This window comes from Talpa occidentalis, unplaced genomic scaffold (assembly GCF_014898055.3).
Source record: "Talpa occidentalis isolate TD23 unplaced genomic scaffold, MPIMG_talOcc4v2.1 talOcc4.10, whole genome shotgun sequence".
NCBI lineage: Eukaryota > Metazoa > Chordata > Mammalia > Eulipotyphla > Talpidae > Talpa > Talpa occidentalis.
This window is the reverse complement of record NW_023600993.1, coordinates 35,327,661-35,339,752: the sequence shown is the minus strand read 5'-3', so window position 1 is coordinate 35,339,752 and position 12,092 is coordinate 35,327,661. Positions and strand designations below refer to the sequence as shown.

The window sequence follows — 12,092 nt, the reverse complement described above, 5'->3', positions numbered from 1 at the left end:
AATCCTCGCACGCAGAGCGGGAGGGCTGCAGTGTGTCCGCCGTACCGCTAGGGGCCGCGCGGGCAGACTGAGGCGCTCGTGCGGGAGGCCGAGGGAGAGCCCGTCAGTGCGGAGCGTGGACGAGGAGCATCCCGGAGCCCAGTTTTAACATGTCAGTACCGCCCCCGGCCCCGATACGCGGCGCGTCAGTCCTCATTGTCCTCGCGCTCCCCGTCCGCTCGCGCCCGTGGTCCGCGGTGACCGTGCCGCCCCGCGCGCCCCCCTGCTGCTGTGCCCTCCCAGTGCATGTCGAGCCACACCCACCTAGAGTCAAGCTCCCCAAGCCCCCACCCCCAAAACACATTTGGGGAGGTAGTGGGAGAAGGGGGAAACCTAGACAGGAGACAGGGTGCTGCCTCAGGGGACCTAGGAGCCCCGCCCTTAGTGGGTGGGGTCAGCACTAAAGGGGTTAAGCCCGCGGGCAAGTTTGGGGCTCCAGACCTAAAGGCGGATCCTAAGCTTCCTCTTGGTGAAAGGGTACGGCTGTTGCGGACGGAGGTGGCAGATGAAGGTGAGGGGCTTTTAGCCCTCTGCGTGGGAGATGATGTGAGGGGAGGGGGCTGCCTGTACTGACCACTGTAAATAGAATTGGCCTCAAGTGCAAGGGGCCTTCCAGAGGAGGTAGGGAAGGGGAGCCAGCGCAAGCCCGCTGAAGCAGGTGAATAGGATAGGGCTCAGCCGCGCCCCACCTCCAGAAATCCCCCAGCATAAACCTCTCTGCCAGCAGGGCCTGGGGTGGGATGGGCAAACACTGGTGTTTGGGCACAGGCGGTTCAGGCCCTGAACGTTTGTGGCCGTTGGATTCCTCTGTGGATTTAGGAAGGAAGCTGTGGTCCTTATCTAGGGTACTTAAGAAACTCAGACCAGTGGGGAACCAGGCCTGCAAGAGACATAGCTGTGTGGCTGTGAGCCAGGCGCTTTTTTAGTGCTACTGGGACCCTAGCTGAAGGGACAGTTGGGTCCATGCCCAATCAAAATGTCTTCAGTTGGGTAGTTGGGGAAGGGGTCATGGGCTTTGTGTGCCAGGTGGAGGAGGTAGTCCAGAGAGAGGAAAACTGTCTGATGGGTGATTGAGTGGTGACCCAGGTAATCAAAATTGCTGGGGCCTGGGATGTAGGGAGAAGGGAGAGACAGGGAGCCCCTGGGGGCAGCTCTGTTCCCTCCAAAGGGAGCCTCGTATGGCTTTAAGCAGAGTATCATGGTGTCTGGTTTTTTATGCCCTGTCTAACAGCCAGCTAGCTGCCGTGCTGTAGGGGATGGATCAATTGTCCTTCGAGGATAAAGTTGTAACCAGAACAGGCTGGCACTGGAGCTCTTGGGTTCTGCCTCAGCCATTGCCCTCAGCCCCTATCCATTGCAAAATATGGCACACCCTGGGCCCATCCCTTCTGTTCTCCACCAGAGTCAGCTCCCTCAGGTACAGGGAATGGGTCTCTCCAGGTTCCCCCTGCTTCCCATCAGGTAAGTATGGGAGCTCAGTGTATCCCACCACTCCCCAGTTCCAGGATGCATGGCACCCCCACCCCTTGCACTCTGTCAGCTTCTCCCTGCCCAAATCCCATCTGCCCTCCTAGCACAGCCCAGCATGGCTGTTGTCCACAGGACAAGCACCCTTGTGGTCTGAGAAGATGCCACTGCCTGGAGACCATGTCTTTAACCCCCCAGCCTGGCACTGAGCCATCTGCAGCCCAGCAGGAGGTGACCTTGGCTCCCAGCCTGACTCAACTGAGCCTGGATCCTGTGTATCAGCCAGAGCTGACCCTGAGCCCCTGGCTAACTAAGCTGACCCTGGGTTCCTCAAGCCATCCAGAGATGACTCTCAGTCTTGGCTCAACTGAACTGACCCTGGATCCCGCACATCAGCCAAAGGAGATCCCAGCCCCAAACCTGGCTGAGCTGACCCTGGAGCCTGTGCACTGCCGACCTGAGCTCTTGGATGCCTGTGCCGACCTGATCAATGAGCAGTGGCCGCGCAGCCGTGCCTCCCGCCTGCACTCTTTGGGCCAGTCCTCAGACTCCTTCCCCCTCTGCCTGATGCTTCTGGGCCCTGGTCCCACACCCAAGGCAGCACCCATTGTAGTGGGTCATGCCCGCCTGTCACGGGTGCTGGACAGGCCCCAGAGCCTCCTAGTAGAGACAGTGGTGGTGGCTCGGGCCCTAAGGGGCCGTGGCTTTGGCCGCAGGCTCATGGAGGGCCTGGAGGTCTTTGCTCGGTCCCGGGGCTTCCACCGGCTACACCTCACCACCCATGACCAACTGCACTTCTACACCCATCTGGGATACCAGCTGGGTGAGCCTGTGCAGGGCCTGGTCTTTACCAGCCAACGACTGCCTGCCACCCTGCTCAGTGCCTTCCCCAGTATCCCCTCCCCCCGGCCACGCTGCAAGACCCCTACTTCTAGGCTGTCTGTCCACGATGCCCTAAAAATCCCGAAGGGGCCATCATTGCCACCGCCCCCTCCCCTTCCTAGGCCCAAGACCACCGTACCCCCATCCCCAGCAGGACCTCTTCCACAAAGCCTGCTGAAATCACAGTACCAAAACCTGAGAGGATGTCCCATATTCTGGATGGAGAAGGACATCTGAGAGCCACCCAGGGAAAGGCACTGTATTTCTGGGTCAGTGGACTGCCCAGGACATTACCAGCCTCAGCCCCCTAGTCCCTGGAGTCAGCTTTAGCTTGGGCATGCTTCCTGAATGCCAGTGGGGTCAAGAGATGACTCCATGGCTCTGGCTCAGAGCAGTCAGTGTGGCTGAATAAAGGCTTCTTTTGGGTGTGGCTGTGACAGTTTATTTGTTGGCTCCCACCCTTACCTCCCTGATTAGGTTCCCTATCCCTATAGGAGCCCCCAGATCTACTCTGGACCCAGAATCATGGATAGAGGGCATTTGCCCTTTGCCCATCCCACTCTACCAGGCTCAGGGGACAAGGTGTCTGTTCCTTTCCACATTCACTCACTCATTGAGTGAATTGAATACTTGCTGTCATGCCCCAGACTGAGCACAGGCAATGGGGAGATAGACAGGGTCTCAATTCAAGGGGACAGATAGACAGGGAGAGAGGCAGAGAGTAGTGGGATCCATGCTGGGACAGTGGGAGTCCAGGTGCCGTCACTCCACCTGTAGATCTAGGATACCTCCCAGGAGAGGTGCTGTCACAGCAGAGACCTCAGTGCAGCATAAGAATTAAGCCAGGAAAGGTAGTAGGCTGAGTGTTCTTGGCAGGATACAAGGTGGGCAGAGAAAGAAGGAAATTGGTGAGCGCTGTGGATGGGGGGAGTATCAGAGGGCGCAGTGGTGATATGACAGAGATGACTGGTACAGGAGCGGAGCTGCCCAGGCCAGCCTGAAGTAGGCTGCTTTGAGAGCCTATAGGTCTTCTGGGGGACCATGCTTTCCCCACTCCCTGTGTTTGTGGGAAGGATCAGGGGGAGTTTACCCAGGTTTTCTGCTGTATGGAACATGTGGCCCTGGCCATGGCCTCTAAACTCACACCCACCTTTCTCCTACAGGTTTCCATCCCTGGGGCATGACCATGCAGGTAGGCCAGGCCTTGGTGCTAAGCCTGGCCCTGTGCCTGGGGTGTGGCCAGCCCCTGCTTCAGGCCCCTCAACGCCCCTTCTTGGTGCTGTGGAATGTACCCTCAGCACACTGTAAAGCCCACTTTGGGGTGCCCCTTCCATTAGAGGCCCTGGGCATCATAGCCAACCATGGCCAGCATTTCCATGGCCAGAACATCACCATCTTCTACAAGAACCAGCTTGGCCTCTATCCTTACCTTGGACCCAGGGGCACAGCTCACAATGGGGGCATCCCTCAGGCTGTGCCTCTTCACCACCACCTGGTAAAAGTTGCCTATCAGATCCACCGCAGACTGAGACCTGGCTTTGCTGGCCTGGCAGTACTGGACTGGGAAGAGTGGTATCCACTCTGGGCCGGGAACTGGGGCCGCCGCAGAGTATATCGAGAAGCCTCATGGGCTTGGGCACAGCAGGTATACCCCCATTTGGACCCCAAGGAGCAGCTCCACAAAGCCCACACTGGCTTTGAACAGGCAGCACGTTCACTGATGGAGGACACACTGCGGCTGGGTCAGGCCCTGCAGCCCTATGGGTTCTGGGGCTTCTATCGCTTCCCAGCCTGTGGCAATGGCTGGCATGGTGCGACTTCCAATTACACAGGCCGGTGCCATGAAGCTACCCTTGCCCGCAACACCCAACTGCATTGGCTCTGGGCTGCCTCTAGTGCCCTCTTCCCCAGCATCTACCTCCCACCGAGGTTGCCACCTGCCCACCACCAGGTATTTGTCTGGCACCGCCTAGAGGAAGCCTTCCGTATGGCCCTTGTTGGGCACCCACATCCCCTGCCTGTCCTGGCTTATACCCGTCTCACACACCGGCACTCTGGAAGGTTCCTGTCTCAGGTGAGTGAAAGCTGAGTCCCGGGTTCTGAGTTGGGAGGCATGGTCTTGTACTGAAATAGTCTGAGGAGAAGGCATTTCCCAGAGGGATTTGAGGGAGAGCCCCTGATCTCGTTCTGAAGGGACAGACCTGTCCTGGAGCATCTGATGAGGAGATATGTCTGCCCTAGATCTTGAGGGGGAAGGCAAAGCCCAGCCTTTGGAGCCCTTGTGCTGGGGTGGCACGTTCTCTGAGTGTCAAGTTCTGAGAAGCCATTCAGAGGCTCGGTGCCAATTAGCCTGACTCTAGAGGTGGAATCAGATTGTTGTCAGTGAGCCAGGAAAGCTTCTTGAAGATAGATAGAGAGGCAGGCCAGGATGGATCTGGCAGCAGCTTTCTGCCTCCAGGATGACCTTGTGCACACCATTGGCGTGACTGCAGCTCTGGGGGCAGCCGGCGTGGTGCTCTGGGGAGACCTGAGCTTCTCCAGCTCTGAGGTGATTATCACCCCATCAGCTTGCCACACAGCCCATGTTGGGGCCCTGGCAGGGTAGAGACCATGTCAGGGCCCTGGAGAAGGAACACTGATACATCCCACCCCTTTCTTCAGAAGGAGTGCTGGCGTCTCCATGACTACCTAGTGGACACCCTGGGCCCTTATGTGATCAACGTCACCAGAGCGGCCATGTCCTGTAGTCTCCAGCGGTGCCATGGCCATGGGCGCTGTGCCAGGCGAGACCCAGGACAACTGGAAGCCTTCCTGCATCTGCAGCCAGATGGCAGCCCTGGAGCTTGGGAATCCTTTGGGTGCCACTGTTACTGGGGCTGGACTGGTCCTACTTGTCAGGAACCCAACGTTGGGCCTCGAGCCAGGCCTGAGTCCAAAGAAGCAGCATAATGGGCCTCCACGGTGGCGCAGCAGTTGAGCACTGGGCTGCGAAGCTGCCCGCAGCCTTTGTAGCGCCGGTTGGATCCCTGGCCGCCAGGTGAGGCAAGTGCCCACCTGGTGCACAGACCTCTCCTGCCGTGCCCGCTGCTCCCCTCAGCAGTGTACTTCGTCACTCTGCCTGTTCTGTTCCCCGCTCTGGCTCTGGTGAATTCTCTCACCCACCCGCGCTTCTGACTGTACCCAGTGCTTGTATAAATAAGTAAATCTTAAAAAAAAAATAAAGAAGCAGCATAAAGCCCGGATGACCTGCCCTGACTCTCTAGACCCTGCATTTTCCCAGTCCTGACAGGAGGACTGTGCCCCATTCACTGCTTTTAGCTTACAGCCAATCATCCTATGCACATACCCCACTTATGTGACCCCTGGGGAATGGGAGTAACCAGAAGAAACATTTAGATCATTTGAAAACCAGAGGCCCTCTGAGACCACCTGCTCCTCCTGAGAAGGAAGTGGCCCTCGGGAGTCAGGCTTCCAAAATGATTAGGGTTGCCATCCAGGAGCTCTACTTTTATATCTCACTGGATCCACGGAGAGGTCACAGGATGTCTGTTCAGGGGTAGTTGGGTCCCAAAAAGATTTTGGCTGAGGTCTGTCATTGCTAAGCTATTGTCCGTACTCTGCTTTCATCATAAAGTCTTTTTTTTTCACTGCCTGAGAGTTGGTGGCTGTTCCCCTATTCTAACAGGACCCACGGCCTTCCCATCACGAGTACCCAGGCAAGTGTCCAGAGATGCTGGTTCTGCCCCGTGGGCGGCTCCATGGGGCCAGCTGCAGAGTTTACCAATGTGCCCGTGTGCACGTGGTGGTGGAGGGAGGCATGGCTTTGTGGGTGCATAGTTCAGCTAAAGCACAGTGGGCGTCTAGGTCCCGGGAGCCGACTACAATTCCCGGGGTGCTGTGTGCCCTGCCGGCAGGCGGTGATCTGCGCGCTCAGCCCCTTGGGAACAGCAGTTTTGGCAGCGGGGATGTGGGTGTGAACGGTGTGGCCGGGAACTCGCCTTCCCGGCGACCCGTCTGGGAGGGCTGGGCGCTTCAACTCGTTCGGCAGGGCGGGGCCCCTCGCGAAGATGGTGGCGCGCGCGGCTTGTGGCTCCCGTCGTCTGCCCAAGTCTCAGCTCACCGTACAGGCCGGTGTCTCGCTGACCTGGAGCCCCCGCCCGCCGGGCCCCTGACCCCGCGCGCGCCCGCCGCGCCCGGTTCCCGACATGCCCCGCGCGCGCAAGGGACGCGCGCCCCGCCAGGGCGGCCGGCGCCGCGGAGCCGGTGAGTGGAGGGCGCCGGGCGGCTGACAAGAGGCGAGCGGGCGCCCAGCGTGGGACCTCGTCCTCATGGGCCCTGGGGTGGGGACCCCCTCTCCACCAACCCGGAGCCGCGACCGGCAGCTGTCCCACGGCCACACGTGCCCCAGAAGGCAGCGACCACGTGTGTGCCCAACTTGAGCGCGGAGCTTGCCGCAGCAGAAGCCGCGCCTCGCGGCCCCAGCCCACCGGACACCTGTGGGTCTGGGTTCCCCATTGCTCCTCCACCCCAGTCACCTACTGTGGTGAACCAACCCTCCGAAAACCAGAATCCTGCCACCTCTCCTAGTTTGATGCCTTCCTGGAAGGTCCTGGGAAGTTGGTGGGAGGTCTGCCCAGGACAACTGAGGGAGCCATCTGGAAAATGCAGGATTTGGGCCGGGGCAAACCTGACCCTGAAGGGTGGAAGAATGCCATGGAGTCAGAGGCAGAGCTGAGACTCGCTTATCTGCGTTGACCAGAAGCGGGTCCTGGTGCAGTAAACATGTATGTTTACACCGCAAGGATGGGTGCCTGATGGCACATCTCAGACCCCACCACCGCCCTAAATGGCTTGGGTAGGAGAGACATCTAAGTGGCTAGCAGCATTCCAGAAGGAGCTGGGGGACAGATTCACCGAGTGGTGCCGGTGCCAGACTTAGGAACTAAGGACCCTTCAGGGAGGGTCTTGTGAGTGAGTCCTGAGAGGGTGAAGAAGAGAGCTCCATGTGGAGGGAGCAGTTGTGTGAGGCATGGCATCTGGAGGGTCCCTGGCATAGCTGCACAGACGAGGGAAGGCTGGACTCCTTTAGCAGGTAGAGAGAGCACAGACTGATGTGCTGTACTTTGTTCAACAGAGACACGGGCTAGGTGGTTCCTGAGAGGTTGGGCCAGCCTGGTGACCAGAACGTGTCTGAAGCTCTGCTGCGGCAGCTGCGTTGGCCAAAGTTAGCCCCTGACACTGGACAGAACCCCTGGGCAGCTCTGCTGACCCTGATGCTCCCCTTTGTTTACTTGTTTTCAGGGGCTCATCTAGTCAGGGGCCACTTTGTGTACTTGCCAAGGTCAAGAGAAGCCTGTGTGTGCTCTGCCCACCCATGGCTGAAGGCCAGGGATGGATGGACCAAGGGGAGCTCAAAAGACAATACGCTTGAAGCCTGGGGTACTCATCCAAATCCACTAGGAACTGGGCTTCTGCCCCCGGGACAAATGGGTTACCTGGTGATCTTGTTGGCACACAGAAGGACCATAACGAATCACCTGTTTATTCTTTGTCTTCACTTGCCCTACCCAGAAGAGGTGCTTTTGCATGTTTGTTTCACAGATGGAGAAACTCAGGCTTTGAAGGCTAGGCAGCTGACTTGGTTACATCCTTGTTAACAAGTAAATCTGGGGTTTGAACCCTGACACTTCTCTATAACTTAGGCCCTATGACCTTGCCCTGGCCACTTTGGGTCATGGACTGGTGACTAAGCTCCCCTTGTATTTGTCTGCATGTTCTCCCAGTCCAGCATGGGCCATAGGCCTAGTTGGGGCCTGTGCAACCTCTGCTACCTCAGTCTGCTACCTCAATCTGGCTTTTTTTTTTAGATTTATTTATTTATACAAGAACCAGGGTACAGGCCAGATGTGTGGGAGGGTGAGAGGATTCACCAGAGACAGAGTGGGGAACTGAGCAGGCAGAAATGCACTGACAGAAATACACTGCTGAGGGGAGCAGCGGGTGAGCCAGCAGAGGTCTGCTGCGCCATGTGGGATTATCGCTGGCTGGCCGGGATCATACCTGCGCTGCAGAGGCTGCGGACAGCCTCGCAGTACAGCTCTTAACCGCCTGCGCCACTAAGAAGTTCCCAATCTGGCTCTTAATCTCCTTGAAGCAGCCTCTGGTCTCAGGGAGGCTCTGCTCACTGAACCTACTGGGTTTTCCCGGGCTGGGCCAGGCACCTGAGGCTCTCCAGCAGATACACCTCATTCCCTTTCTCCTGATTCCTGGCTTAGCATCCCTGGCATCAATCCCCATGCTTTCCACCTTAGCCTCAGTTTTCCCACCTCTGAGAAGGGCAATATTCTGCTTGTGGGGTCCTGAGACTGGGTAAGGTAGTCCCAACTGTCACTTATGAATGGAGGCAGGCCAAGTCCTCTGTATCACCCTTAGGTACCCGAAGCAGTACCCAGGCTGACTCAGGTTCCAGTGAAGATGAGGCAGCCAGTGAGGCACGCAGCACCACCAGTGAATGCCCCAGCCTTCTGAGCACTGCTGCAGAGGACAACCTTGGTGAGAGCTAGTGGGGTTTGGCAGGGATTCGGTGGGGGCTCTGTGGGCTAGGGCAAGAAGCAGGGCTGACCAGCTGGCATTGCAGGGGGGGATGCCGTGGATGAGCAGGGCCAGCAGGAAGACCTTGAGGAGAAGTTGAAAGAATGTGTGGACTGCCTTACAGACAAGAGGTAACCCTGACTGCCAGCTGATCCCTACACCCATGTCCCTGCTTAGCCCATCCCAACAGTGACCTTCTTGGGGCCGGGCCACATCACTCTCCTCTTCATCCCCCAGTGCCAAGACCCGGCAAAGTGCACTTGAGAACCTCCGCCTGACCCTGGCGTCCCACCTACTCCCCGACTTCTTGCTGGAACGCAGCCTCACATTGACCGATGCCTTAGAAAAGTGCCTCAAGAAAGGTTGGTCCTGGGGCTCATCAGGGGCCTGAACTGGCTGAATGCTCACCCCTGTTGTATGGACTGACTGGAAAGCATCCCTACAGGGAAGGGTGAGGAACAGGCCCTGGCCGCTGCCGTGCTAGGCCTGCTCTGTGTGCAGTTGGGCCCTGGACCCAAGGGCGAGGAGTTATTCTGCAGCCTGAAGCCCCTGCTGGTCTCTGTGCTCAGTGACAGCACAGCTAGCCCTGCTGCCCGACTCCACGTGAGTGTTCCCTTGCCTCCTGACAAATCCCAAATCCCAAAGCAGAGAGTGGGTTCTATCAGCCTCTGGGCTCCCCTACTCTGAGAGTGAGCCATGACTGGGAGTCACCCTCTGACTGTGGTCTGGCTTTGCCTCCTCCAACAGTGTGCTTCCACTCTTGGTCTGGGTTGCTACGTGGCTGCTGATGATGTCCAGGTAAGTGGCCTTTCAACAAGGGAGCAAAGCACCTAGGTCCTCACTCCTGCCCCTGAGCCATTCCCCTGCCTCCCTGTGCCCATAGGACCTGGTGTCTTGCCTTTCCTGCTTGGAAGGTGTTTTCAGCCGGTCCTGTGGTCTGGGTAGCTCTGCAGCCCCTGTGGTCCCTGCCAGCCTGCATGGCCTGCTCTGTGCTGCGCTACAAGCCTGGGCATTGCTACTCACCATCTGTCCCAGCACCCACATCACCCAGATTCTGGACAGGTAGGGCCAACTGCCTAGTGGGAGTGGGAGGGGAAAGATGAAGAGATCCCCCCAACTTACATCCATAACTCATCCTGCCTTCTCCCCAGGCAACTGCCCCGGCTGCCCCAACTCTTGTCTAGTGAAAGTGTGAACCTGCGGATGGCAGCCGGCGAGACCATCGCCCTGCTTTTTGAGCTTGCCCGGGACCTTGAGGTGCGAGAGACAGTAGGGTGGGAGGAAGGGTGCCTGCTAACACCACCTGCTCATCCCAGGCTAGATGCAGGGGATGCCGCAGAAATCAGGGCAGTGTGAAGGGGAGATAACACAACAGACTCAAAAGCTGCAAGGCATTGGGCCTCCCCTGGTGGCGCAGTGGTTGAGCGCTGGCCCAGTGCCAGTTCGATCCCCAGCCACTAGCGAGGGTCCCAAAAAAAAAAAAAACAAAACAAAACAAAAAAAAACCTGCAAGGCATCCCTTCAGGGAATGGTGAGGAGCAGGCCCCTGGCCGCTGCTTTGCTGGGCCTGCTCTGTGCAGCTGGGCCCTGGACCCAAGGGCGAGGAATTATCCTACAGCCTGTTCTGGGAGGGGACACCTAAGTAGTTGCGTTAGGCCCAAACAGGGGCTGATAGGGGCCCAGGGGCCAGGCAGAGAAGGAAATGACTTGCTCAGTGAAAGGAAGGGCTTGGGCAACCCCACAGTGCTCAGGACGCTCCTCACCCACCCTCCAACACTCTCACTGCAGGAAGACTTCATTTACGAGGACTTGGAGACCCTCTGTGGGACCCTACGCACCCTGGCCACCGACAGTAACAAGTACCGTGCCAAGGCTGACCGCCGGCGGCAACGCTCCACCTTCCGTGCTGTGCTGCATTTTGTTGAGGTGTGTGTGAGGACATCTGTGTCCTGGTGAGAGTGTGTCCCCAGGCACAGCTGCAAGCCCGGTCACATGGGCCTTCTACCCTGCAGGGTGGCGAGTATGAGGAAGAGACAGTCCGCTTCGGACTTGAGGTGCTCTACGTGGACAGCTGGGCTCGGCGCCGGATCTATGCTGCCTTCAAGGACGTGCTGGGTTCGGGCATGCACCACCATCTTCAGGTGGGGAGGCGGAGAGGGCCGGGCACCCCGTTGGCTACTTTGCATTGGCCTGAGCTCACTGCTCTCTTTGCCCCCAGAACAATGAGCTACTCCGTGACATCTTTGGCCTGGGCCCTGTGCTGGTGCTGGATGCCACCGCCCTGAAGGCCTGCAAGATCTCACGCTTTGAGAAGGTTTGCACCCTTGGGCACCTTTACCCTTCCTCCATTTCTGTGGCCTGGAGGTCTGGAACTCCACGGGGACTGGAGGAGAAGCCCTGCCCCCCCTCCCCCCGCCAGAGCCTCACTGTCACTTCCGCTCCAGCACCTGTACAACGCTGCCGCCTTCAAAGCCCGGACCAAGGCGCGCAGCCGCATGCGGGACAAGCGGGCGGACGTCCTGTGAGGCTGGACCTGCTGAAGTGGAAACTGTCCACACCCTTGCCCGTATTTTTAACAGAAGACAGTGCAACACCTGGTTCCTGCCAGGAATTGTCACTTTATTTTTTTAATGACAAAACCAAAAACAGTGGGACAGACATGGGAGTGGGTGGCTGAGGCCAGGCCACTTGGGGCCCTGACCCTTTGTCCCTGCACTTAGCCATGTGTCCTCTTCCTTTCCTGTCTCAGGGCAGATGTGTGCCTGTCCCCAGGCTGTGGGACAGGCGGGGTGGGGGTGTCTCCCTTCCTTTCTCTCCTTTCTCAGGTCTTGCTCCCCTGGGATGAACCGTTTCCTTTGGGGGGACAGCATCTGGACAGATGCCACCATAGCAGGTGGGGAGGCAGGGATTATGGGGATGAATTTGTGGTTTGTGAAGATGATTAGAGATAATTAAACTGAATGCTCAGCCTTCTGCAGCCCTGGCATCTTGGTGTTCTTCCTGCCGTCACTCCCCGTCCACCACCCTAGGCTTGGGTCCTCCTCCATTGCCATCTCACCTTTGCCCTTTAATACAGCTTCTCTCCAGGTCCCCCCACCCCCACCCCAGCCCAG

The 12,092-nt window shown here is 58.2% G+C and overlaps 3 protein-coding genes across 6 annotated transcripts; all 3 read left to right on the top strand.

Moving 5' to 3' along the window:
- The first annotated feature begins 112 nt into the window (after window positions 1–112).
- On the top strand, window positions 113–3,545 carry NAA80 (N-alpha-acetyltransferase 80, NatH catalytic subunit). Of its 2 annotated transcripts, none has more exons than XM_037529516.2 (2): window positions 113–151; window positions 1,642–3,545. In XM_037529516.2, the coding sequence occupies exon 2, from the start codon at window positions 1,687–1,689 to the stop codon at window positions 2,623–2,625; it is 939 nt and encodes a 312-aa protein (XP_037385413.1). In that variant the 5' UTR covers window positions 113–151; window positions 1,642–1,686; the 3' UTR covers window positions 2,626–3,545. The 2 variants fall into 2 exon arrangements, with proteins under 2 accessions (XP_037385413.1, XP_037385405.1); XM_037529508.1 differs by lacking the exon at window positions 113–151 and adding an exon at window positions 523–550.
- Window positions 123–5,804, top strand: HYAL3 (hyaluronidase 3). 3 transcript variants are annotated; one of them, XM_037529495.2, is made up of 4 exons: window positions 123–151; window positions 3,552–4,462; window positions 4,847–4,936; window positions 5,050–5,804. In XM_037529495.2, exons 2-4 carry the CDS (start codon window positions 3,569–3,571, stop codon window positions 5,335–5,337), a joined length of 1,272 nt encoding a protein of 423 aa, XP_037385392.1. In that variant the 5' UTR covers window positions 123–151; window positions 3,552–3,568; the 3' UTR covers window positions 5,338–5,804. The 3 variants fall into 3 exon arrangements, with proteins under 3 accessions (XP_037385392.1, XP_037385385.1, XP_037385378.1); XM_037529488.2 differs by lacking the exon at window positions 123–151 and adding an exon at window positions 228–550 and having other exon boundaries at window positions 5,053–5,804; XM_037529481.2 differs by lacking the exon at window positions 123–151 and adding an exon at window positions 228–550.
- A 789-nt stretch (window positions 5,805–6,593) lies between these two features.
- On the top strand, window positions 6,594–11,985 carry IFRD2 (interferon related developmental regulator 2). The gene is made up of 12 exons (XM_037529457.2): window positions 6,594–6,651; window positions 8,821–8,940; window positions 9,026–9,110; window positions 9,217–9,341; window positions 9,425–9,582; window positions 9,727–9,777; window positions 9,863–10,041; window positions 10,131–10,236; window positions 10,768–10,905; window positions 10,992–11,120; window positions 11,198–11,293; window positions 11,424–11,985. The coding sequence occupies exons 1-12, from the start codon at window positions 6,594–6,596 to the stop codon at window positions 11,502–11,504; spliced, it is 1,326 nt and encodes a 441-aa protein (XP_037385354.1). The 3' UTR covers window positions 11,505–11,985.
- The last annotated feature ends 107 nt before the right edge of the window (window positions 11,986–12,092 follow it).